A 26360-nucleotide genomic window follows, 5' to 3' on the forward strand; every position below is an offset into this window, starting at 1 on the left:
ATATATATCGTTGAGTTAATAAAGAATACAAGATGGTCTCTTTGTTTTCTTGACTAAGGCAGCTCCAAAATCCAGTTGTTTCAGCCTAGCTCAGTGCTTTCTGTGGTGTTGGGGCAAGCCAACAGAAAATATAGAGCACTGCGCCGTGATTGGCTCAGTGTTCTGTCGCTCATAGGGACACTACGTCACCGCCAAGTCTTAGGTTAGACCTCAAAAATTCTAGCCCCTTGGGTGCTGCCATAGAGTTAAATTAGAAGTGCCCATCCAATAAGGCTCAAGGTCATTGGCCACAGATAATATGACGTCAAATCACGTTATATGTACAGTAGCTTTGATTGGACTGATCATGTCAACATCATACTTTCAAAATCTTAGCTAGCAGTCATCATCATGAATCAAGTCGACAATCTACTGGCAAATCCTTGTTAATCCTTGTCATATGAAGAGAAATAATGAAGAGAAATTATAGATAAAACATATCAGTGCTCATCGGCCATTGGATATTACACAACAATTTGGAAATTGCAAATTCAACAATGAGTGGCTTGGAAGGAATCAGTGATAGTGGCTGTGTGGTCCAAAATCTGGGATTAAGGGGCTCTTTTCCAAGTTTAAAATGATAAACAATCAACATTGGCCATGCTGTCAATGAAGCATGATTTGTGCCACGCTCAAAACAACTGTCAGGTAGATATGTATACTGTAGCTAAGAAACTGTATGTTGTGCAGTAAAATGTTAGTAGCCCATGTGCCTCACCCTAATAATTTGATATATTTACCCCTCTTAATTTCACCTATTGTCCTGACTTGGTGGTGCACATGTAGCCTATAACCTGATTTAGAGAAATGTAATCATTGAATATTGTAAGAGCTTTCATTGTCTGCTTATAAGCCCCATTTATTTATCCTATGGTTCTAACTTGGTGTACAGGGAAAACGGCCCATGTTCTGAATTCTGTCACTGTACATTTCAAAACTGCTAAACAAATAGTCATATAGACTACGTCCGTCCTAGCTCGCTCTTTCAATGTCTTAAATCGAAATTACGGATTGCCTCTTATCCACTTGTCGTCCCCTTATGCCATAGTTTGTATATCTCAATTGTCATTAAAAACCACATTTGTTTAAGCAAGTCAACAATATCAGCTATGTTTTTTTAAAGGCAGTAAATGAGGCTGAATGAACTGTTTCACTGCCAGACAAGGCTCCGCTGATAACCAGGTGTAGCAGTGGTAAGATGTTGGGACTGCTGTTGGGACAGCTTTATGTAGGCCTTAACAGTTTGTGTGCACCGTTTGTCACCGTTATTGTGCAATTCATGTATTGTTTAGTGTTGTGTAGTGGCTTTGCTGGCATGCATTACACTTTTTTTCCCCCCACCAAGATTTACCTGTTAAAATCGACACTGAAAAGGATTTACAGAACCAAAAGTTAATGGAGGAATGTGATGTAGTTATTACATAGTTGGTAATTTATGGCAAATGTGTTGAAGAATGGAAATTATAGATTATGCACAGTCCGTCTATAATACATATAATTTGATGATCTTGTATTAGCGTAGGCACATGTAAAAAGTTCAAGTTAAATGCTGTAATTAACACTTGAAACATGAATAACATGTCATGTTATTTTTGGGAGAAAATACAACATTTTAAAAATATATGTGAAGTTGTCGTACCTTCATAACACATTGCACTTCTACTTATATGAATTTGTATGAAAGGGATCAAAGGGCGATGTGGCACAGATTTAAAAACCCACATTTTTGGTATGACCGGGGGTTATAGATTCAGGTATTATAACATTTAATCCATAAACACCCTTGTGCATTGAGGAATTCCTCCGCCTGTTGACTAAGAATCCTAAGACAACGTTCAACTTCCTTATCCACTAAACTAGTGTATTTCAAACAGGAAGGACCCGAGAAGCCTGTGAAATCCTATGCAAGTAGTTTCTCTGATTACTCAATCATTTACTTTTGTCAATGTTCTACTAATCTACGTACACTGTTGTGGGATGGGCAGAATAAATGTAATCAGGAAGAAGGGACAGCAAATTATGTTTCAAGGGTCCTCATGTTCAACTGTGATTATCTTCTCAGACAATGCAATGCTGCTTTATTTTTGTGTTTTACTTGTATTTTTAGGAAATCAAGTGGCTTTATGTTTTTTCTAATCATTTTAAAAACAGTAGATATTAAATAATAGGTGACAGAACTAAATATGCATTAAGAAAGTTATCCTGTGAATGTGTGTTTGAAGGATATGAATTGTTTTGTGGAAAAATGTATCCCACTTTAATGCCTCTTGACTGTAGACTGCCATTCAACTCCCTCAGCTCTAAGGGTGGTTAGTTTCATTATTGAGCAAACATACTTGTTCAAACAGTGACTCGCCAGCTCCAGGCATTGAATATGCACGGAATAAAAGATGCAGATCTCCCTGGCCATTCACCAACATCCTGCTTTCAAGGATGTATTAATGTGGGCATGCTGTCAAGTTGACCATCACGTCTATACCTCTAGGGAAACATGGCGGGAGCAACGAGTGTCACTTTATTTCTACCTTTTGTTTTGGTAGCCGTCACTCTAGGTAAGTCAATATTTAAAATCTTCTTCGTAAAACCTATTCCCTTAGATAATAATTTACCTAAACTGTATGGAGAGCTCCGTTGTGCCTGCAAAATTATGCAACACAGGGAGGTTATGGTCACACCGTAAAACAACCATGACCAGGAAATATGTATACAGGACATTGTGGTTTCAAGTCAAGTGAAATAGATTTATTTCTGTATATTGCACATACAAGCAGCTACAAAGTATTATATAAAAGATCTGAATTTAACCAATGGATTTTCTTACGCCATAGAACATTAGGTCACTAATGAAGAAAGTTGCAACAAAAACTAAAGGGCCAGTGGTGTGTGTCCAAGCAAATATGAGTTTGGGATGAGTTGAATCGATGGTTGTCTGTTAAAGTCCTGCTCTAGAACTTTGGTAATCACTAAGTATTTTTTTAAACATCTTACCATTTTAAATCAAATCAAATGTAATTTGTCACATGCGCCGATAACAACAGGTGTAGACCTTATAATGAAAGGCTTACTTGCAAGCCCTTAACCAACAATGCAGTTAAGAAAAATAAGTGTTAAAGTATTTACTCAAATAAACTGAAGTAAAAAACAATACAAAATTGAAAAATAAATAATTAAAGAGGAACAATAAAATAACAGTAGTGAGGCTATATACGGGGGGTACCGGTACAGAGTCAAGGTGCGGGGGCACAGGCTAGTCAAGGTAATTGAGGAAATATGTACACGTAGGTAGAGGTAAAGTAACTATGCATAGACAATAAACAGAGAGTAGCAGCAGTGTAAAAATGGGGGTGGGGGGGGTCTCCTGAGGGGGAATAGGCATTTTTGTACCCTCTTTACTACTGTCTTGGTGTGTTTCGACCACGATAGTTCGTTGATGTGGACACCAAGGAACTTGAAGCTCTCAACCTTCTCCACTACAGCCCCGTCGATGAGAATGGGTGTGTGCTCGGTCCTCCTTTTCCTGTAGTCCACAATCATCTCCTTTGTCTTGATCACGTTGAGAGAGAGGTTGTTATCCTGCCACCACAGGTCTCTGACCTCCTCCCTAAAGTCTGTCTCATCGTTGTCGGTAATCAGGCCTACCACTGTTGTGTTTTCTGCAAACTTAATGATGTTGTTGGAGTTGTGCTTGGCCATGCAGTCATGGGTGAACAGGAAGTACATGAGTGGACTGAGCATGCACCCCTGAGGGGCCCCGTGTTGAGGATCAGTGTGGCAGATGTGTTGTTACCTTCCCTTACCACCTGGGGGCGGCCCGTCAGCAAGTCCAAGGATCTAGTTGGAGAGGGAGGTGTTTAGTCTCAGGATCCTTAGCTTAGTGATGAGCTTTGAGGGCACTATGGTGTTGAACGCTGAGCTGTAGTCAATGAATAGCATTCTCACATAGGTGTTCCTTTGGTCCAGGTGGGAAAGGGCAGTGTGGAGGGCAATAGAGATTGCATTATCTGTGGACCTGTTGGGGCGTTATGCAAAAAATATGTCTGGCCCTGCGGCCTTGTGAATGTTGACCTGTTTAAAGGTCTTACTCACATTGGCTACGGAAAGTGAGTCTATGGTTTCTGGGATAATGGTGGTGATGTGATCCATGACCAGCCTGCAGACGTGAGTGCTATGGGTCAATAGTAATTTAGGCAGGTTACCTTGGTGTTCTTGGGCATTGGTACTATGGTGGTCTGCTTGAAACATGTTGGTATTACAGACTCGGTCAGGGACAGGTTGAAAATGTCAGTGAAGACACTTGCCAGTTGGTCAGCGCATGCTCGGAGTACACATCCTGGTAATATGTCTGGCCCTGCGGCCTTGTGAATGTTGACCTGTTTAAAGGTCTTACTCACATTGGCTACGGAAAGTGTGGTCACACAGTCGTCTGGAACAGCTGATGTGCTCATGCATGCTTCAGTGTTGCTTGCCTTGAAGCGAGCATAGAAGTAATTTCACTCATCTGGTAGGCTTGTGTCACTGGGCAGCTCGCGGATGTGCTTCCCTTTGTAGTCCGTAATAGTTTGCAAGCCGTGCCACATCCGACGAGCGTCGGAGCCGGTGTAGTACAATTCGATCTTAGTCTTGTATTGACGCTTTGCCTGTCGGAGGACATAGCGGGATTTCTTATAAGCGTCCGGGTTAGAGTCCCGCTCCTTGAAAGCGGCAGCTCTCCCCTTTAGCTCCATGCGGATGTTGCCTGTAATTCATGGCTTCTGGTTGGGGTATGTACGTACAGTCACTGTGGGGATGATGTCACCGATGCACTTATTGATGAAGCTAGTGACTGATGTGGTGTACTCCTCAATGCCATAGTAATTTAGTTTTAGCTTGTAAGCAGGAATCAGGAGGATAGAGTTATGGTCAGATTTGCCAAATGGAGGGCGAGCTTTGTCGCTTCTCTGTGAGTGGAATAAAGGTGGTCTGGAGTTTTTTTCTCCTCTGGTTGCACATGTAACATGCTGGTAGAAATGATGTAAAAATTCCTTGGTAAATAGTGTGGTCTACAGCTTATCATGAGATACTCTACCTCAGGTGAGCAAAACCTTAAGAGCTCCTTAATACTAGATTTCATGGAACACCTGTTATTTACAAATAGACATAGACCCTTTGTCTTACTGGAGGCAGCTGTTCTATCTTGCTGATGCACCAAAAACCTAGCCAGCTGTATGTTATACATGTTGTCGTTCAGCCATGACTCAGTGAAACATAAGATATTACAGTATTTAATGTCCCGTTGGTAGGATAGTCTTGATCGGACCTCATCCATTTTATTATCCAATGATTGCATGTTGGCTAATAGGACTGATGGTAGAGTCGGATTACTCACTCGCCGTCGGATCCTTACAAGGCACCCCGTCATCTCCGTCTCTTCTTCAATGCAAATGACGGGGAAATTACTTTCATTATATGCAAATGTGAAGTGTTGTTTTTCATTAGAAAAACAGAAGGGAACTAGACTTTTCCACATTACATTTATTTTTGACACCCCAGATCGACCAAGTACAGAACCAAATGTTGCTTGTGCGCTGGCCAGTAACAGTCTATCACGAGAGACTACCCGAATGCATACCAGGTTGTCTCAATGTGTTTAACAACAAAAAAATTGTCTCAAAACATTGAACTCCGATACTGATTGGTTAACAGGGCACCCCGACATCTCCAGTTACAGAGCATAACTAAATATGATAAATATATGTATGCATGCCTAGTTTGTAAATGTGAAATGATTCAATAAAAACTATCTTTTAATGCAGGGTCCACTGGAGCCCCAAACTTGTCTTCATCGAAGGCTACCAACAAGTCTACCCCAACATTGTCTAGCATCACCACAGTGGTCCCTGCCTCAAAAGCCAGTATAACAAGTCTCATAGTCAGTAAAACACTTGATTCAGCTCCTACTGGTAACACTGAAGTCCCATTGGAATCATCACCGACAACTGAGCGCTCCCAATCCTCTCAGACACTGACTCCATCAAAAGCATCCGATGGTAGCACCACCTCTACAGGTTTTACAGCTGACACTTCTACAAATCAGACCCAAACTGGAACAACTTCTCATGACTCCACATCCTCAAACTTCTCGTCAACTTTGTCACCAAACTCTGATTTTACCACAGGGAACATGAGCTCAAGCACAGGTGTGTGTTTCAGATTCAAATAGTATATTATTGAATTCATGAAATGAATCCCTGCAGACAGTGAGTCTTAGCGGTAAAGCTGTTACCAATGGGCACCTAGGTTCTATTATAATTACGTTTTCAAGATAACAGTATTTTCATGTTTTGTAAATGCCACAGAATTAATCAATACAGTTGACAACTTTTAAGACAACTGATTCATATATTTGCGTAACTATACTTTTTCACTGTAATTTATTCTTTAGCTTTACAAAGTGATGGGAGCCATGACTTATCAAGGAGTCCGGGTCTTGTAGCAGTCCTATGCATATTTTGCATCTGTCTGGGTCTTCTACTGGCTGTTGGGATTGCAAAGTTCATTAATTCCAGAGGTTCAAAGTTTGAGAGGCTCGAAGATGTGCCAATGGTGAGTAGATTTTTCTGTGAGGATAGCATACGACAGATATTGCATGCAAAAGAGCTTTCCGTTGAATGTACAGGACATTCAGATATGGAAGTGATATAGAAGAAATGCTGTGTAACGCACAGGAAACCAAACCAAAATGGATGTTAACATATGAGAATTAGGAGAATTTATCAGATAAATTAAATTGACTATTAATTCTATGCAAAGATGGTTTCCTTTTCTATATGTTGTGCTTTAAGCACTTTTTATGCTCCAGTCCTTTTTCTCTCTCATACAATGTGTTCAAAAGGTAGAAATCTTTGAATCCAAATTAATTCAAACTCCTTTTTATTCCTGTTTTCAGGGCAAGATGAATGAAGAGTCTCCATTTGCCCGTTATCCAACAAAACAATTCTGAAAGATAACACATCATGAGACAAAGCCATTGACCCAGAACTGATAGAATGTAAATCAGTCTTTTGTTTGGGTTCAGATGGTGCCGTTCATGACATGTCATCCACCATCATGTTTTTTTCCTGTCTTTGTTTGTTTTGTCTGGCTGCTGGAAAGTGACAAATGTTTGAAAGAAATCAGTATAGCCCAAGGCTACAATCAACCCTGTGATGTAGTACAGAATATCTACTCTGAGGTTGGTCAGCAGCATACTAAAGTTGATCATTGGCCCAAGGTGAAGTACTATTCATTCACAGATGGATGGATGCGTCAAGAACCATAATGTAGAAGATGCACAGACAATGGCTGCGCTTACACAGGCAGCCCAATTCTGCACTTTTGTCCAATTATTGCAAAAAGATCTGATCTGATCTGATTGGTCAAAAGCCCAATTATTGGCAAATGTACAGAATTGGGTTATCTGGAATTCTACGTCTGGTAGAAATGTGTTTGGATAAGGAAAGTTTCCTGAGAGAAACTCAAAAATGTTTATTGCCTATTGCACATTGTTTATTGCATATTGCCCGATGATCTTCTGAACTTCCCAATACCTTTTTGATGCATTTCAGTCACTTCAAACCATACTTCCATCACATTTGAATAATGTCAAAAGTACTGTCCAACTGATTTGTAATAGACTGTCATAGCTCCAATTTAAAAAGTAAACATTAGCTGTTGATTACATCACTTTTTTTTTTATCTAATGGGGTTAGCAGCCTAAAAACTTTGGGAAACCATACTCTACCCGCTGTTGGTTCTTTTGACTTTAGGAATGCCAGACAATATATCCGCAGGAAAGTATAATCCAATAAAGTTACCAAAGCACTGGTAGTGCGTTCCGATTTCTATCACCTGAAGCATGCACCGAACTATGTAAACGCGTGCATGAGCTTGGCAAGTATCATGCCTGTATTTGCATCTTGTGGCATGCTTCAAGTGATTATAGAATACTTAACGCTCTACCAGCGCTTTGAAACGTTTATTTAATTATACTTTACTGTGGATGTCTCACAGTCCTACCTGCAAAAAGATGCATGGACAACCGGTAAAGTATTTAAAAATAAACCGTTTACTCCAAACAGAAGACGCAAACGATAGTTTCTATTGGACAATTCGGGTATTCGTTTCGTTCCTTTTGCACTGTTTGCTTCCGTTTTGTTTTAAATGTTAAACTGTTTCTATAATGAATACGCCCCTGTGTAAATGCAGCCAATGTGTCAGGTATCATTAGAAATAAAGCTGCTCCAAATTCTCTGCTTCTTGAAAATACTCAATGACCAATATGCCTCATTTTTGTATGGTTTGAATTAAATAAACCATTGAATTATGTTTTCTGTTCTCCAGACGTGTTATATATATATATATATATATATATATATATATATTATGGGGTAGGGTTATATAAATTGTTATTCTAAGACACATTTTTTTTAAGTGACCCACAAACAGCTAGTCAATAGCACAATTGTTTTTTATTTACCTGTGTTAACTAAAGTAATGCTATGACAACAACCGGGAAAATTGACAATAGTAGGTCACTTTCTCAATAAACTCCAGGCTTGTTGTCATTGACAAGACGGTGACAAGAGCGGAAAAAAACGATTTGGCTTCTCACTGTTCAGCTTCCAGCCTCCCATAATTTGACTGAACTGCGTGTCCTGCTCGGTTGCACGCGAACATTGTTTACAGCCACAAACATTTCCTGGCATGTGACTGAACGCCATTCGCAACGAAAGCAGCACGGACAGAGTTTCAAGTCTAAAAAGCAATAATAAAAAAAGTACGGTGATAAAGACAACGAACTTCAATGAAGAAACAGAACTACATTTTCCTTCATAACCTGCAGTTGTGGTGTATTTCTTATCTGAAATACTAAAGTCGACCAAAGGTAGGAAAGTGAAACTTTTCAAATAACGTTACATGTTGACGGCAGGAGACTTTTAAAAAGGAACACTACATTTCGAAAACAGTGAAATGTGGGATTTACATTTGTCAAGGAATTAAACAAAGTATGTTTTGATTGTAATTGGATATAGCCTAGAAATGCAGGGGGAATAACTCAATAATGGCTCTCTTAAACTCTTTTAATTTCCAAAATGTGTCTTCCACTAACTGGAAATCTTAAAGTTTAGCCTACGTGCCTTACTCAATTCTGGCAGGTGTGTCATTTGTGTCTTGTCTTTATCCAGTTTATACAGGGTTGGGAGAGTTACTTTCTGAACACAATCCATTTGTTACTAGTTACCTGTCCAAAATTGTAATCCCTTGTGGAAAAAGTCCCCAAATGTCATACTTCAGTAAAAGTAAAGATACCTTAATAAAAAATGACTCAAGTAAAAGTGAAATTCACCCAGAAAATACTACTTGAGTAAATGTCTAAAAGTATTTGGTTTTAAATATACTTAAGTATCAAAAGTAAATGTAATTGCTAAAAAATACTGAAGTATAAAATGTAAAAGTATTATTATTTCATATTCCTTAAATTAAGCAAACCAGATGGCACAATTGTCTTGTTTTTATTTATTTATGCATAGCCTGGGGCACACTCCAACACTCAGACATAATTTACAAATGAAGCATTTGTGTTTATTGAGTCTGGAAGATCAGACCCAGTAGGGATGACATCTTGATAAGTGTGTGAATTTCACAATTTCTGTCCTGCTAAGCATTCAAATTGTAACAAGTACTTTTGGGTGGCAGAGAAAATGTTAGGAGTAAAAAGTACATTATTTTCTTTAGGAATGTAGTGGAGTAAAAGTGAACGTTGTCAACAATATAAATAGTAAAGTACAGATACCCCAAAAACGACTTAAGTAGTACTTTAAAGTATGTTTACTTAAGTATTTTGCGCCACTGGTAATCAGTGAAGTAAATGTTGGATTACCCAAACTCAGTAACGTAATCAGATTACTTTCAGTTACTTGTGGATTAATTTATTCTTAAGGCATTAGAAGAAGACAAAGGATCCATCAGACACATTTGGTGTGTCATCATAGTGGTCCCTGACTTGTGGTCAGACTCGCTCAGGTGGACCATACTTGTGCTTTTTTTCAGTGTCTAATTGAATATCATTGAGAGAACTGAAAGGTGTCAATGTGTTTTTTTTAGCAAACATCCTTTCTGAATTTAAACATAATCATCTAGTTTGTCAAAAGTATCTGTAATCTGATTACAATATTTTTGCTTGTAATTTAACTGATTACAGTTCATTTTCATGTAATCAGAATACTCCACAAACTTGTTTGTCAATATTCTCTTGGTATTTTAATAGGGTTGTAATATAGACCTATCTATTGGTCCAATAATTGTATTTTTATTTCTAGGTCATCTTGTTCTATTATTTATGTAGCCTACATGGTGTAGGCCTAGATAGAAATGAATTAGGCATCAGTGTAACTGATCATATATTAATTGTAGCTCGCGAAATTAACACATTTCGAAACGAGTTGTTCAGGAAACTTCTGAAGACTTTTTCTGAAATATCCTTTCGTATCTGTTCCTTCATTGTAACTTGGGCCACATTGTTCAGGCTATTCCAATTTACAGATTTTGCTAAGAAGTTCAGAGACTAGATTGTGCAAGCATGATTATTATATTTGGCAAAGAAGACTGTTTACATTATGAGTACTGATACTAAAACATTCAGACGTTTTTATGAACAGCGCTTAATGGCTGTTTGGAAGGCCATCATTACCATATGAATTTAGAATGAATTTCCCAGAAAATATTTATACAATCTTGCCCTCCTCTCTTTATCTTCCCCTCTTCCTGTTCAACTAATTTATCTCTCCGTCCCTCTCTCACACACTCACTCACTCACTCATGCTATCAAACTTACTGCTGATTGAGTATAAATAGAAGGTCCTCAGCCTCTGCTGGAGTTTGCATGCAGTGCCAAGGAACTAAGCTAACAATTGTAAATCTGTATCCCATTCAGACATTCATAGTAGCTCTTCTGCTCAGTCAGTCATGGGTAGGCAGTGTGGGACAGCATGGTCTGTGGTATGACAAAAATGTGTCCCTTCGCATCCTGTACAAACATTTCACATGGGGTCACATACATATGTAGTTAACAACAATTTACTGTTTCACAGACATAATCCCCCTGTCTGGTCCGTATACTGTCTGTATGTTATTGTAGTACCTTTTGAATGGGGAAACGTTTAACAGCTTAGATGGCAGCTTATTATTTGGATCTTTGAGCACTATGTTGACAAGCGCTTTACAAATAAAGTAGATTATTTTTACAGGAGTAGCCTATACGCATTACTTAATGATTGTGAGGGGCAGTAACTAGAATGCACAGTGTATGGTAGTCTTCTGATAAAGATTACTTTTTGTGTCCTGTAGATGGAGTACTACTGCTTTTCAACAGATTTTTCCAATTGCCATGGAACAAAATATGCAATCTGAGCTTGACTGACGCTTAGAAAATATTTACAAAACTGATGCCCAAATATGCAGTGTTTGTAGTTTGGCAGCCTGTGTGACAAGCTGTATAATGAAGATAAACATTTATTTGGTTTCACCATCATTGGATATGTCAGATTCAGTTTGCATACACTACTTGGCAATTGATGTCAATCACAACAGCAGGCTTTAATTTGATACAGAGATGTAATGTGGGAAAATAAACCACAATATAAATGCACGGTATGACAAAACTGTATTTTCCGTAACTTGGGTTACTTACGGTGGGATAGTGCAGAGGGCACTGTTTAGGTCCAAGAGGCTTCTAAAACAGCTTCTACTCCCAAGCTATAGGACTCCTGAACATCTAATCAAATGGTTACCCAAATGGCTACCCAGACCCCCCCTCTTTTACACCGCTGCTACTCTCTGTTGTTATCATCACTTTAATAACCCTACCTACATGTACATATTACCTCAATCACCTCGACAAACCAGTGCCCCCGCACATTGACTCTTTGCTGGTACCCCCCTGTGTATAGTCTCACTATTGTTATTTTACTGTTGCTCTTTAATTACTTGTTACTTTTGTCTTATTCATTTATTACTTTTTTAACTGCATTGTTGGTTAGGTGCTCGTAAGTAAGCATTTCACTAAGGTCTGTTGTACCTGTTGAACATGTTCTATTCAGTGCATGTGACCAATAAGATTTGATCATTGTCGTTTCAGTGCCAATCTTAGGGTGTTGTGCTTATCTTTTCTTATCACTATCTTTCTCAGCCCAAACTTTGATACACATGCGTCTTTTGCTTAAGGCTAATTCTATTTGACTTTAAACCTTATTAATAATGGAATTGGCTTGGCTAAGTTAACTTAATTTAACAAACATTTGAATCTATCCTTAGGAGTCATACAGTATCCAAAGAGTGTGAATGCTTGTCCTGCTTATAATTCAAGACATTTGGGTGTGTTTTTCTGTTCTTATCACCTTCCAAAGGTTTCATAATTTACATGCAAAAGTTAGGCATCTTAGGATTCCACGAGCATTACTGCTATGAAACCGTAGTGTGCGTCACTATGCAGAGAACTTCAAGAGGTCCTGTGTGTATTTTTATGACTCTGCACTTAACTATATTATGAGCCTCACTGAAGTGACACAGATGTATGTAATAACTGTCTGTTCTGGTTCATTAACCTTTTTTTTTCTTGGAGAAAAAGGCCCCCAGTGAGAAATAGGCCCACTATTCACTAGTGTACTTATTCCCTAGAATCCATTGTGAAAGTTTGTTGAACAGAGTAGCTCATCCTGAGCTATTTTGAGGTTCTTGTGGAATAATGATATATTCTGCACTGGTAGAATATGTATTTTCTTCAGCTGTATAAGTAAGATCTGAAAAAATCAGGGTAGAAAAGTGATGACAAGGTATCTCAACCCAACTCTCTGTTTGCCTCCCTCAGCTGCGGTCTTGCCACACCGGGTGAAGGCGTCCCAGAGCTTCTGTGTCAATGTCTTGGCTGTTGGCTGAGGTAATTAAGATTCAAAGCTGTGTTCCCTCCCACCACACCCTCACCACTTCCTTACCTTATCGCCCCAAAAGGTATGGCTGTGACGGTCATGGAATTTTGGAGGATGCTTATTGGTCAGCTTAATGACCACCTCACCAAAATAACCCAGCTAACATTTCCATGTGGGGCCTATATGGTTAATGGAGGGCTGTTTCACGGGCCCCATGAGGGAAACACAACAGGGACCCACAAGGTTTTGTCCTCAGTATCCACATTTGCCCCACGTGGTTGCCATGTTGGGCTTCATAAGTTGCCCTAGTGGTTTACCCAAATGGGTTACAGTGCATTTGGAAATTATTCAGACCCCTAAGACTTCTACATTTTTTTCTTATGTTATAGCCTCATTCTAAAATGGATTCAATTGTTTTTTTCCCTCATCAATCTATACACAATACCCCATAATGATAAAGCAAAAAAGTAATTATCACATTTACATAAGTAGTAGACCCTTTACTCAGTACTTTGTTGAAGCACACTAGGCAGCGATTACAGCCTTGATTATTCTTTGGTATGACTAGTGTTGCAAAGGGTCGGAAACTTTCCGGTAAATTTACGGAATTGTTCCGGAAATTTTCCATGGGAAATTAAGCCCCGGAATTTTGCTTAAATTCATTTTAAAAAGTAAGCTAATAAGTGAACCTTTTTTATGGGATACACATAAGGCAATTCTAGGTCTTGTGGCATATTTTGGTTAAACTATCCCCAATTGCATGCAAGGTGCATTCTTCCATCACATGAACAGCTGAGTCTCAAGATCTTGCACACTAATGAGATGCTATTGAGCCCACACTACTACACTGTCTGAGCCAAAGACTACATGCTTTCTGGTAAGTTTTGATTACAATACTGGGTGGGGTGAATATATTGTATATGACATACATGATTTTTTGTTATTTAGTAAATAATTAGCAGTCGCCAATGACCTTGAACCTCAGAAGGTATTTGCACTGGTGACAGACAATACTTAGAACATGAAGGCTGCTTGGTCTAAAGTGGAGGAGTCCTACCCTCACATCACACCCATTGGCTGTGCTGCTCATGCATTGAATCTGCTCTTCAAGGACATCATGGCACTGAAAACAATGCATACACCCTACAAGAGAGCCAAGGAAATTGTTAGGTATGTGAAGGGTCATCAAGTTAAAGCAGCAATCTACCTCACCAAGCAAAGTGAGCAGAATAAGAGCACCACATTGAAGCTGCCCAGCAAAACCCGTTGGGGTGGTGTTGTCATGTTTGACAGTCTCCTGGAGGGGAAGGAGTCTCTCCAAGAAATGGCCATATCACAGTCTGCTGATATGGACAGCCCCATCAAGAGGATCCTCCTAGATTATGTATTGAGAGAGCATGGTAAGCAGCCTAAAACTCCTGAAACATATAGCAGTAGCCATTGCACAGATTTAGGGAGACAATGCCATCCTGTCTGATGTTCAGACTCTGCTTGCAGATGTAAGATAAGAAATCCATACTGCCCTGCCCACTTCACTGTTGCTCCAAGCAGGGGCAACTGCAGTTCTGAAATACATCAAAAAGCGTGAAGACCATACACGCCACAGGGTACATGTTGAACCCCAAGTATGCTGGCAAGAGCATCCTGTCTGGTGCAGAGATCAACAAGGCCAATAGTGTCATCACTACCATGTCTCACTACCTTGGCCTGGATGAGCGCAATGTTCTTGGCAGTCTGGCGAAGTACACTTCCAAGCAAGGGCTTTGAGATGGAAATTATATATGGCAGTCGTGCCAACATATCTCATCAGCCACCTGGTGGACAGGACTTTGTGGATCTGAGGCTCTCACCTGATGCCTCCATCATCCTCCAAATCACACCAGCATCCTCCTCAGAGCGCAACTGGTCCTTGTTTTGGAACACACACACCAAAGCATGCAACAAACTGACCAATACAAGAGTTGAAAAATTGGTGGCCATCTGGGCAAATTTGAGTCTTTTTTCACCTGGCAACGAGTCATCCTCAACAAGGTTGGAAAGTGACAGTGAATATGAGGCCCAGAGTCTGATGTTCAAGAGGTGGACATTGAGGTGGTCCAGAGAGAAGAAATGGAAGCCTGAGAGGAAGACCACCAAAGCCTTAGTTTCTAGACCATCATTTTACAGATGTATGTTGAAAACGGTTTTGGGAGATGTGATGGATCATTGGGGATCATTCAATATTCCCTTTCTTTTGTTGTTCAGTGAAATCATCCCAGCTGAAGAGTCAACTAATTTAACTAAATTGGAAGGATTGAATCATTTGCAAATAAAGCCTACTTATGATAAGGTAAAAGGTTTATGTTTCAGTCTCTGTATGATATGGTAAATATATCCAATGCAAAAAAACATCTACATTTAAATGGTATTAATATTAGTTTGCATATATTCCAGTTAATTCCCATATATTCCCACAGAAAGTTTCCACCTCTGAATATTACTCAAAATGTGCAACCTTAGGTACGATGCTACAAGCGTGCCCACCTATATTTGGGGAGTTCCTCCCATTCTTCTCTGCAGATCCTCTCAAGGATTGGATGGGGAGCGTCGCTGCATAGCAATTTTCAGGTCTCTCCAGAGATGTTAGATCGGGTTCAGGCCTGAGCTCTTGCTGGGCCACTTAAGGACATTCAGAGACTTGTCCCAAAGCCACTCCTGCATTTTCTTGGCTGTGTGCTTAAGGTCATTGTTCCGTTGGAAGGTGAACCTTCGCACCATTCTGAGGTCCTGAGCGCTCTGGGGCATGTTTTCATCAATGATCCCTCTGTACTTTGCTCCATTCATCTCTCACTCGAACTTGACTAGTCTCGCATTTCTTGCCGCTGAAACAAATCCCCACAGCAGGATGTTGCCACCACCATGCTTCACAGTAGGGATGGTACCAGGTTTCCTCCAGACGTGACACTTGGCATTCAGGGCAAAGAGTTCGATCTTGGTTTCATCAGACCAGAGAATCTTGTTTCTCATGGTCAGAGTCCTTTAGGTGCTTTTTGGCAAACTCCAAGCGGGCTGTCATGTGCCTTTTTACTGAGGAGTGGCTTCTGTCTGGCTGCAGTGCTGCAGAGATGGTTGTCCTTGTGGAAGGTTCTCCCATCTCCTCAGAGGAACTCTGGAGCTCTGTCAGAATGACCATCTGGTTATTGGTCACTTCCCTGACCAAGGCCCTTTTCCCCCGATTGCTTAGTTTGTCAATGCTGCGGTAATTTTTTTGGTACCCTTCCCGACCTCATGACTTGGTTTTTGTTTTGACATGCACTATCAACTGTGGGACCTTTTCTATAGACCTGTGTGTGCCATTCCAAATCATGTCCAATCAATTGAATTTACTACAGGTGGACTCCATCCAAGTTGAAAAACATCTCGAGGCTGATCAATGGAAACTGGATGCAGCTGAGCTCAATTTCAAGTCTCATAGCAAATGGTCTGAATACCTACATACACCTTAGCCAAATACATTTTAAACTCAGTTTTTCACTATTCCTGACATTTAATCCCAGTAAAAATTCCCTGTTTTAGGTCAGTTAGGATCACCAATTTATTTTAAGAATGTGAAATGTCAGAATAATATTAGAGAGAATGATTTCAGCTTTTATTTCTTTCATCACATTCTCAGTGGGTCAGAAGTTCACATACACTCAATTAGTAATTGGTAGCATTGCCTTTAAATTGTTTAACTTGGGTCAAACATTTTGGGTAGCCTTCCATAAGCTTCCCACAATAAGTTGGGTGAATTTTGGCCCATTCCTCCTGACAAAGCTGGTGTAACTGAGTCAGGCTTGTAGGCCTTCTTGCTCGCACACACTTTTTCAGTTCTGCCCACAAATGTTCTATGGGATTGAGGGGCTTTGTGATGGCCACTCCAATACCTTGATTTGTTGTCCTTAAGCCATTTTGCCACAGCTTTGGAAGTATGCTTGAGATCATTGTCCATTTGGAAGACCCATGTGCAACCAAGCTTAAACTTCCTGACTGATTTCTTGAGATGTTGCTTCAATATATCCACATAATTGTCCTCCTCATGACGCCATCTATTTTGTGAAGTGCACCAGTCCTTCCTGCAGCAAAGCACCCCCACAACATGATACTGCCATCCCCGTGCTTCACGGTTGGGATGGTCTTCTTCAGCTTGCAAGCCTCCCCCTTTTTCCTCCAAACATAACGATGGTCATTATAGCCAAACAGTTCTATTTTTGTTTCATCAGATCAGAGGACATTTCTCCAAAAGGTACGATCTTTGTCCCTGTGTGCAGTTTCAAACCGTAGTCAGGCTTTTTTATTGGCAGTACTGGAGCAGTGGCTTCATCTTTGCTGAGCGGCCTTTCAGGTTATGTCGATATAGGACTAATTTTACTGTAGATATAGATATTTTTGTACCTGTTTACTCCAGCATCTTCACAAGGTCCTTTTGTTGTTGTTCTGAGATTGATTTGCACTTTTCGCACCGAATTACGTTCATCTCTAGGAGACCAAATGCTTCTCTTTCCTGAGCGGTATGACGGCTGCGTGGTCCCATGGTGTTTATACTTACTTACTGCGTACTATTGTTTGTACAGATAAACGTGGTACCTTCAGGCATTTGGGAATTGCTCCCAAGGATGAACCAGACTTGTGGAGGTCTACAATTTTTTTTCTGATGTCTTGGCTGATTTCTTTTGATTTTCCCATGATGTCAAGCAAAGAGGCACTGCATTTGAAGGTAGGCCTTGAAATACATCCACAGGTACATCTCCAATTGACTCAAATGATGTAAATTATCCTATCAGAAGCTTCTAAAGCCATGACATCATTTTCTGGAATTTTCCAAGCTGTTTAAAGGCACAGTCAACTTAGTGTATGTAAACTTCTCACCCACTGGAATTGTGATACAGTGAAATAATCTGTCTGTAAACAATTGTTGGAAAAATGATTTGTGTCATGCTCAAAGTAGATGTCCTAACCGACTTGCCAGAACTATAGTTTGTTAACAAAACATTTGTGGAGTGTTTGAAAAACGAGTTTTAATGACTCCAACCTAAAGTGTATGTAAACTTCCGACTTCAACTGTATGAAATAAGATATTTTATTTTTTTATTTTTAATAAATGTACATTTATATAAACCTGTTTTCGCGTTCTCATTATGGGGTATTGTGTGTACATTGATGATTTTTAAAATGTATTTAATCCATTTTAGAGTAAGGCTGTAACGTGAATGCACTGTACATCTGGGAAAAGGATGGGTGTATAGTCAGACCTATATGGGCAATAACTAGGCTGTGAATGTGATTTTCAATTAGGTTTGTCCCAGGTGGGCCATGTTTGTTCTCCGTCTTCATGCGGTCCACCGATTCTGATTGGCCCTGCGTCGTCCGAGTTTGGCCAGTATAGGCCGTCATTGTAAACAAGAATTTGTTCTTAATTGACTTGCCTAGTTAAATAAAGTGCAGTAAATGTGGTTGGGAAACTGATGGACAGCACTATTCAAACTTTATTTCCGATTTTTCAAGCAGTTTTCAGTCAGGGCTTAGACAGGACCACTCACAAACACTCAACACCTCTTGGAAAGCCATTCTGGTGTGTCTTTGGCATTAAAATGTGTGTAATTGTAATCCAGATGAAAAAGGAAACTATCCCAGGGTTAGGTATTCAGAGGACTGAGGCCGGTTTCAAAATAAATATGAAAGGAGCAAAGCCCAGCCTAAGTTTTCTGAATATATATATTTTTTAAATGTAATTTTAAATCAGCAGATGTGAAGACTGCCATCAGAAAGTATTCATACCCCGTGTTACAGCCTGAATTAAAAAAAGATGAAATTGTTTTCTTTCTCAACCATATACACATAATACCCCATAATGACAAAGTGGAAAATGTATTGAAAATGGAATGCAGAAATATCAAATTTACATAAGTATTCTCACCCCTGAGTCAATACATGTTAGAATCACCTTTGGCAGTGTTTACAGCTCTGTCTTTCTGGGTAAGTCTATAAGAGCTTTGTACACCTGGATTGTACAAAATGTGCACATTATTTTCCATGTTCTTCAAGCTCTGTCAAGTTGGATGTTAATCCTCGCTAGACAGCCATTTAAGTCTTGCCATAGATTTCCAAGACAATTTAAGTCAAAACATTAACTAGGCAACTCCAGTGTATATTTGCTGTTGTGTTTTAGGTTACTGTGGTTTTGCCTGTGCTTAGCTCTGTTCTTTATTTTAATCCTAAAAACACTCCCTAGTCCTTGCCGATGACAAGCATACAGTACCCATAACATGATGCAGCCACCACCATGCTTGAAAATATGAAGAGTGGTACTCGGTGATGTGTTTTGTTAGATTTGCCCCAAACATAACACTTTGTATTCAGGACATGAAGTTAATAATTTTTAATTTAGTGACTTATTTCAAACAGGATGCATGTTTTCTATGTATCACTAGCCACTTTATACTATGCCACTTTGTTTACATACTCATCTCATTTGTACATACTGTACTCGATACCATCTACTGTATCTTGCCTTTGCTGCTCTGTACCATCACTCATTCATATATCCTTATGTACATATTCTTTATCCCCTTACACTGTGTACAAGACAGTAGTTTTGGAATTGTTAGTTAGATTACTTGTTATTACTGCATTGTTGGAACTAGAAGCACAAGCATTTCGCTACACTCGCATTAACATCTGCTAACCATGTGTATGTGACAAATAAAATTTGATTTGTTTTGGAATATTTGTTATTCTGTACAGGCTTCCTTCTTTTCACTCTTGTCATTTAGGTTAGTACCATGGAGTACAGTGCCTTGGGAAAGTATTCGGCCCCCTTGAACTTTGCGACCTTTTGCCACATTTCAGGCTTCAAACATAAAGATATAAAACTGTATTTTTTTGTGAAGAATCAACAACAAGTGGGACACAATCATGAAGTGGAACGACATTTATTGGATATTTCAAACTTTAACAAGTCAAAAACTGAAAAATTGGGCGTGCAAAATTATTCAGCCCCTTTACTTTCAGTGCAGCACACTCTCTCCAGAAGTTCAGTGAGGATCTCTGAATGATCCAATGTTGACCTAAATGACTAATGATGATAAATACAATCCACCTGTGTGTAATCAAGTCTCCGTATAAATGCACCTGCACTGTGATAGTCTCAGAGGTCCGTTAAAAGCGCAGAGAGCATCATGAAGAACAAGGAACACACCAGGCAGGTCCGAGATACTGTTGTGAAGAAGTTTAAAGCCGGATTTGGATGCAAAAAGATTTCCCAAGCTTTAAACATCCCAAGGAGCACTGTGCAAGCGATAATATTGAAATGGAAGGAGTATCAGACCACTGCAAATCTACCAAGACCTGGCCGTCCCTCTAAACTTTCAGCTCATACAAGGAGAAGACTGATCAGAGATGCAGCCAAGAGGCCCATGATCACTCTGGATGAACTGCAGAGATCTACAGCTGAGGTGGGAGACTCTGTCCATAGGACAACAATCAGTCGTATATTGCACAAATCTGGCCTTTATGGAAGAGTGGCAAGAAGAAAGACATTTCTTAAAGAGATCCATAAAAAGTGTCATTTAAAGTTTGCCACAAGCCACCTGGGAGACACACCAAACATGTGGAAGAAGGTGCTCTGGTCAGATGAAACCAAAATTGAACTTTTTGGCAACAACGCAAAACGTTATGTTTGGCGTAAAAGCAACACAGCTGAACACACCATCCTCACTGTCAAACATGGTGGTGGCAGCATCATGGTTTGGGCCTGCTTTTCTTCAGCAGGGACAGGGAAGATGGTTAAAATTGATGGGAAGATGGATGGAGCCAAATACAGGACCATTCTGGAAGAAAACCTGATGGAGTCTGCAAAAGACCTGAGACTGGGACGGAGATTTGTCTTCCAACAAGACAATGATCCAAAACATAAAGCAAAATCTACAATGGAATGGTTCAAAAATAAACATATCCAGGTGTTAGAATGGCCAAGTCAAAGTCCAGACCTGAATCCAATCGAGAATCTGTGGAAAGAACTGAAAACTGCTGTTCACAAATGCTCTCCATCCAACTTCACTGAGCTCGAGCTGTTTTGCAAGGAGGAATGGGAAAAAATTTCAGTCTCTCGATGTGCAAAACTGATAGACATACCCCAAGCGACTTACAGCTGTAATCGCAGCAAAAGGTGGCGCTACAAAGTATTACCTTAAGGGGGCTGAATAATTTTGCACGCCCAATTTTTCAGTTTTTGATTTGTTAAAAAGGTTGAAATATCCAATAAATGTCGTTCCACTTCATGATTGTGTCCCACTTGTTGTTGATTCTTCACAAAAAAATACAGTTTTATATCTTTATGTTTGAAGCCTGAAATGTGGCAAAAGGTCGCAAAGTTCAAGGGGGCCGAATACTTTCGCAAGGCACTGTAAATACGATTTTGTTGATCCATTCTCAGTTTTCTCCTATCACAGCCATTAAACTCTGTTTTAAAGTCACCATTGGCCTCATGGTGAAATCCCTGAGTGGTTTCCTTCCTCTCTGGCTACTGAGTTAGAAAGGACGTCTAGTGACTGTAGTGACTGGGTGTACTGATACACCATCCAACGTGTAATTAATCACTTCACCATGCTCAAAGGGATATTCTTTGTCTGCTTTTTTTATGTTTACCCATCTACCAATAGGTGCCCTTCTTTGCGAGGCATTGGAAAACCTCCCTGGTCTTTTGTGGTTGAATCTGTGTTTGAAATTCACTGGTCAACTGAGGGACCTTACAGATAATTGAATGTGTTGGGTACAGAGATGAGGTAGTCCTTCAAAAAAATGTTAAATACTATTGCACACAGTTAGTCCATGCAACTTATTGGGCTCTATTTTAACAAACCTATGTATTTCCTTGGAATCAACTCCCAAGTCTAATGTTAGTCTGCTATAGTTTGTTAAATGGCTTACAGATATGAAATAACAAAATGTAGACCAATATTTGCTAAATACATTAACTTGAACCCATTTGCAGTCCATATTGTTCTAAGTAATTGCATGGCTTCAGTAGCATTCACACTGATATACGGTAGTGGCTAGGCCTACTGTAAATTACATTATGGCTCAGCATGGACATGCCATACATTATCAATAAGCTAAATTAAACATTGATAAGGCCTAAAAAGAGAATGAAGAATTCTAATAAAATTCTAAACTAAACATAACAACAACTTGTTTTAAATAGGCTATGTCACACTTACAGGCACCACCATTTCTCCCTGTGGGCATATAATATTAAAACAATGCAGACTATTGAGGGTTTTATGCGCATCCAAACTTGTCAAAAGTAGCTGGACAAAGATCCAATATAAAGAGTAAGGGAGAATGTTCACTCACCGTTATACTCTTCCCAAATTGGCCTATGTTTTATGAACATAATCGGAACCATCTCCAGAAGTTGCATTGCAAGCGCGCCAAGGACGTTGTCACCGTAATACCAGAAAGGTGAATCATTCTAATAAATTGGGTTGGAATAACATTTTAAACAACAACAAATAAGGAGTCATAAAATGGCCAGGATAAAAAAGACAGGGCAGTGTGCGTCATGGCTGGATAGGCTGCCTTTCCGCTGTCAAAAGTCATGCCATAACCAACTGCGTTACTGGTTGGTCTTAAATATCACTATCCAGCCCACTCACCACTGCCTGAAATTATCACTTTGGATCATGTTTTTAGGAATGCACCTCAAATATTTCCACCCTGCCTATCTGGGCACAAGCGAGCTGATATAAGACAGGTATATTGCTGGAAAATGCCAGTGTGACAGTTTTTGCATGATGAAATTGCAAGGGCTGCTGAAACGCCAGCCGAAATTAGAGCCTATTACTTGACTTGTTAAGAACATTTTTACTTAGGCTTGCCATAACAAAGGGGTTGAATACTTATTGACTCAAAAATACATCTCAATAGATCTGTAAAAATGTCTAAAAACATAATTCCACTTTGATAATATGGGGTATTGTGTGTTTCCCAGTGACACAAAATCTAAATGTAATCCATTTGAAATTCATCCTGTAACACAACAAAATGTGGAATAAGTCATGGGTTGTGAATTCTTTCTGAAGGGCCGTGTGTATATATATTTTTTAAACAGTTAGGACCCATGCTTAATTTGACCTCTGTTTTGGACTGTTTTGTTCCGGAACCCATTTGTCAGGATATGGCACATCTCGTGACATGAAAAATATTTAGCAATGTCGAAATCCTAATAAAAACAATCACAGTTCATCCAAGTTGACTCCTCTGTAATTCACCTGGCTGCCTCCCTAAAAAAACATACTGTGAAAATAGTGCCTAATATTCTAAGAATTGATTTGTGTTGGTCCTCATGGTTTGCGCAACATTGTAGCATATAAACCAGTGCGTGGCCATTGCAGTGGTGAGAGAGAGAAGCAAGCCTGTATCTCTCACAGAACTAGAATGACATTCTCTTTCTTTCATCTCTCTCCCCCTCTTCATAATTGATTTGATTAAATTGAGATATATTTGCCAAAGTTCTAGAATTACTGCTGTCTATTAAAAAATAAATTACATAATTCAGAATACGACACCAAGGAGTAGGCCTATAATTTAGCCACAGATGTTCAATAGGCTATTTAAAAAAAAATGTAATCTGTGGATTGTGTGTAGCCCAATCACAAGGCATGCTTCCCGTCGGGAACGGTGTGGCAAATCTGTCAGTGAACATCATGCAGCCAAAACAGGCCTTTCGTATTCTTTTAAATACAATCAAGGGAAAACAGAGGTTGGAAAGCAAATGGATCCTGCTGAAAAGAAAAGACTAATCTGTCTGTAGGCTACCAAGTTATCAACTTCTAAACAAGAAAGAGAAGCTTTTGGCACGAGTGCATCGGCCAAGTGAGCTGTGCATTATTGGGTGAGTCAGTGAAACTGGAAAGCTTTTTTTGTTTGTTGGACTAACTACCTCATCAATGTACAATATATGTGTCTCCACACATGTAGGCCTAGGCTATTGATAGATTCAAGGCAAGGTTGATTTTATTGACGTCAGATTCTTAGTTTGTCAGTGTCAAACCACAGTGCATTCAGAAAATATTCAGACCCTTTGACTTTTTACACATTTTGTTACATTACAGCCTTATTTTAAAATGGATTAAATAAAATCCTAATCAATCTAGACACTCTAATACTCAATGACAAAGCAAAAACTGTTTTTTTTAAACTAACAAATGCCTTATTTACGTAAGTATTCAGACCCTTTGCAATAAGACTCGAAATTGAGTTCAGGTGCGTCCTGTTTCCATTGATCATCCTTGAGATGTTTCTACAACTTCATTGGGAGTCCATCTGTAGGAAATTCAATTGATTGGACATGATTTGGAAAGGCACACACCTGTCTATATACTGTACCACAGTTGACATTGCATTTCAGAGCAGAAACCAAGCCGTGAGGTCAAAGGAATTGTCCGTAGAGCTCCGAGACAGGATTGTGTCGAGGCACAGATCTGGGGAAGGGTTCCAAAAAATGTCTGCAGCATTGAAGGTCCCCAAGAACACAGTGGCCTCCATCATTCTTAAATGGAAAAAGTTTGGAACCACCAAGACTTTTCCTAGAGCTGACCGCCCGCCCAAACTGAGCAATCGGGGGAGAAGGGCCTTGGTCAGGGAGGTGACCAAGAACCCGAAGGTCACTCTGACAGGGCTTCAAAGTTACTCTGTGGAGATGGGCGAACTTTCCAGAAGGACAACCATCTCTGCAGCACTCCACCAATCAGGCATTTATGGTAGTGGCCAATGGAAGCCACTCTTCAGTAAAAGGCACTTGACAGCCCGCTTGGAGTTTGCTAAAGAACTCCCAGACCATGACAAACAAGATTCTCTGGTCTGATGAAACCAATATTGAACTCTTTGGCCTGAATGCCAAGCGTCACGTCTGGAGGAAACCTGGCACCATCGCTATGGTGAAGCATGGTGGTGGCAGCATCATGCTGTGGGGATGTTTTTCAGCAGCAAGGACTGGAAGACTAGTCAGAATCGAGGGAAAGATGAACAAAGTACAAACAGATCCTTGATGAAAACTTGGTCCAAGCTCAGACTGGGGCGACGGTTCACCTTCTAACAGGACAACGACCCTAAGGGCACAGCCAAGACAATGCAGGAGTATTGGAGACAATGCAGGAGTCTCTGGAGAGACCTGAAAATAGCCGTGCAGCGACGCTCCCCATCCAACCTGAAGGAGAAGATCTGCAGAGAAGAATGGGAGAAACTCCCCAAATACAGGTGTGCCAAGTGTCGTAATGTTGGCTGTCAATAAATGTGAAGACTGTTATATTATCAAAACAATTCTCTGTGTAATTATTCTGTGATTTTAAACAAATCATGGAATAGTAATTAACTAGGAAGTCAGGGCACCACGGGAAAATGTTTAAACAGTTACTATTTCCAGAATTTAACTCTATTCAGATATTTTCATATCTTATCAATTACAGTCACTTATTAATGTCGCAAACCCTTGGATATTGGCACGAACCCTAGCATAAATTATGAATCAGCGATATACAAATTGGCTTAACTAACTAAATAGTCACACACACAATTACATAAACACACACACACAATAGGTCATACATTGTTACGTTACTAACATGATACAAAGAAAAGTCGCTAGTGGATGAAACCGATATGACAGCTAGGTAGACAAAGGAAAGGGGTGGGGACAGCTCAAGAGCGGGAAAGGCACGTGGCAAGTGGACGCGTACATACAGTTGATAACCACGCTCATGGAAATGCTAACCCTTTTGCACATGAGCAGCTGTTCGTTCAAAAATAAATAGCAATTTACATATTTACGAGTGTATGCCTTTGTCCCTTTCTGTGATTGCCGGTCCGTCTTCTGGATAGTCAGTTGACAGAAAGTCTCAGGTTCGTCCACCAGCGATCAAAGTCTTTCGTAGTTGTAGCTTGTTATAATGAATACGTCAGGCGTACAAATGGTAGTTTGATAGTGAAATGTTCTTTTAGAATGGATCTTTCAGAGTACCATTCGGTCGTTCGATCGCTCACGTTTACCAGACTAAAGTACTCCAACAGCTGCAGACTGAATGCGTAGTCTTCAGTTGTAGAGATTTTCTTCTTAACCATTTGTAACGTAAGGACTGCGTCCCTACGTCCTCTGGTCTGTATTTAAATTGCCAACCATTTCAACATGTTGCTACCGCTCCATGCTCTCTGGTCTCAATGGTTGATTATTCAGGTCATAGCTAGAACCACTTCACACACTGGCAGCAACCCGGCATGTTTTGGTCTAATGTACGTTTTGCCGAAAGTGGGTTTTATACTGGAGTAGAGAAGGGGCGTTCCATGACGCCGATGTAAATGTCTGTG

The 26360-nt window shown here is 39.9% G+C and overlaps 1 protein-coding gene and 1 non-coding gene across 3 annotated transcripts in view; both read left to right on the top strand.

Moving 5' to 3' along the window:
• Positions 1–2013: 2013 nt before the first annotated feature.
• On the top strand, positions 2014–8382 carry LOC110524142 (uncharacterized). Its single transcript, XR_016496185.1, has 4 exons — positions 2014–2591; positions 5832–6215; positions 6461–6621; positions 6965–8382. It is a non-coding gene; the product is annotated as an uncharacterized LOC110524142 (transcript).
• Positions 8383–8638: 256 nt separating this feature from the next.
• Positions 8639–26360, top strand: part of LOC110524143 (3',5'-cyclic-AMP phosphodiesterase 4C) — a 165835-nt gene continuing 148113 nt past the window's right edge. For both annotated transcript variants that reach the window (XM_090235356.1, XM_090235357.1), the window contains exons 1-2: positions 8639–8941; positions 12923–12991. In XM_090235356.1, the coding sequence (XP_090091482.1) occupies positions 12971–12991 (21 nt within the window). In that variant the 5' untranslated portion in view covers positions 8639–8941; positions 12923–12970. The remainder of the gene's footprint in view (positions 8942–12922; positions 12992–26360) is intronic.

The sequence above is a fragment of the Oncorhynchus mykiss genome, chromosome 5 (assembly GCF_057628025.1).
Source record: "Oncorhynchus mykiss isolate SJ-2025 chromosome 5, ASM5762802v1, whole genome shotgun sequence".
NCBI lineage: Eukaryota > Metazoa > Chordata > Actinopteri > Salmoniformes > Salmonidae > Oncorhynchus > Oncorhynchus mykiss.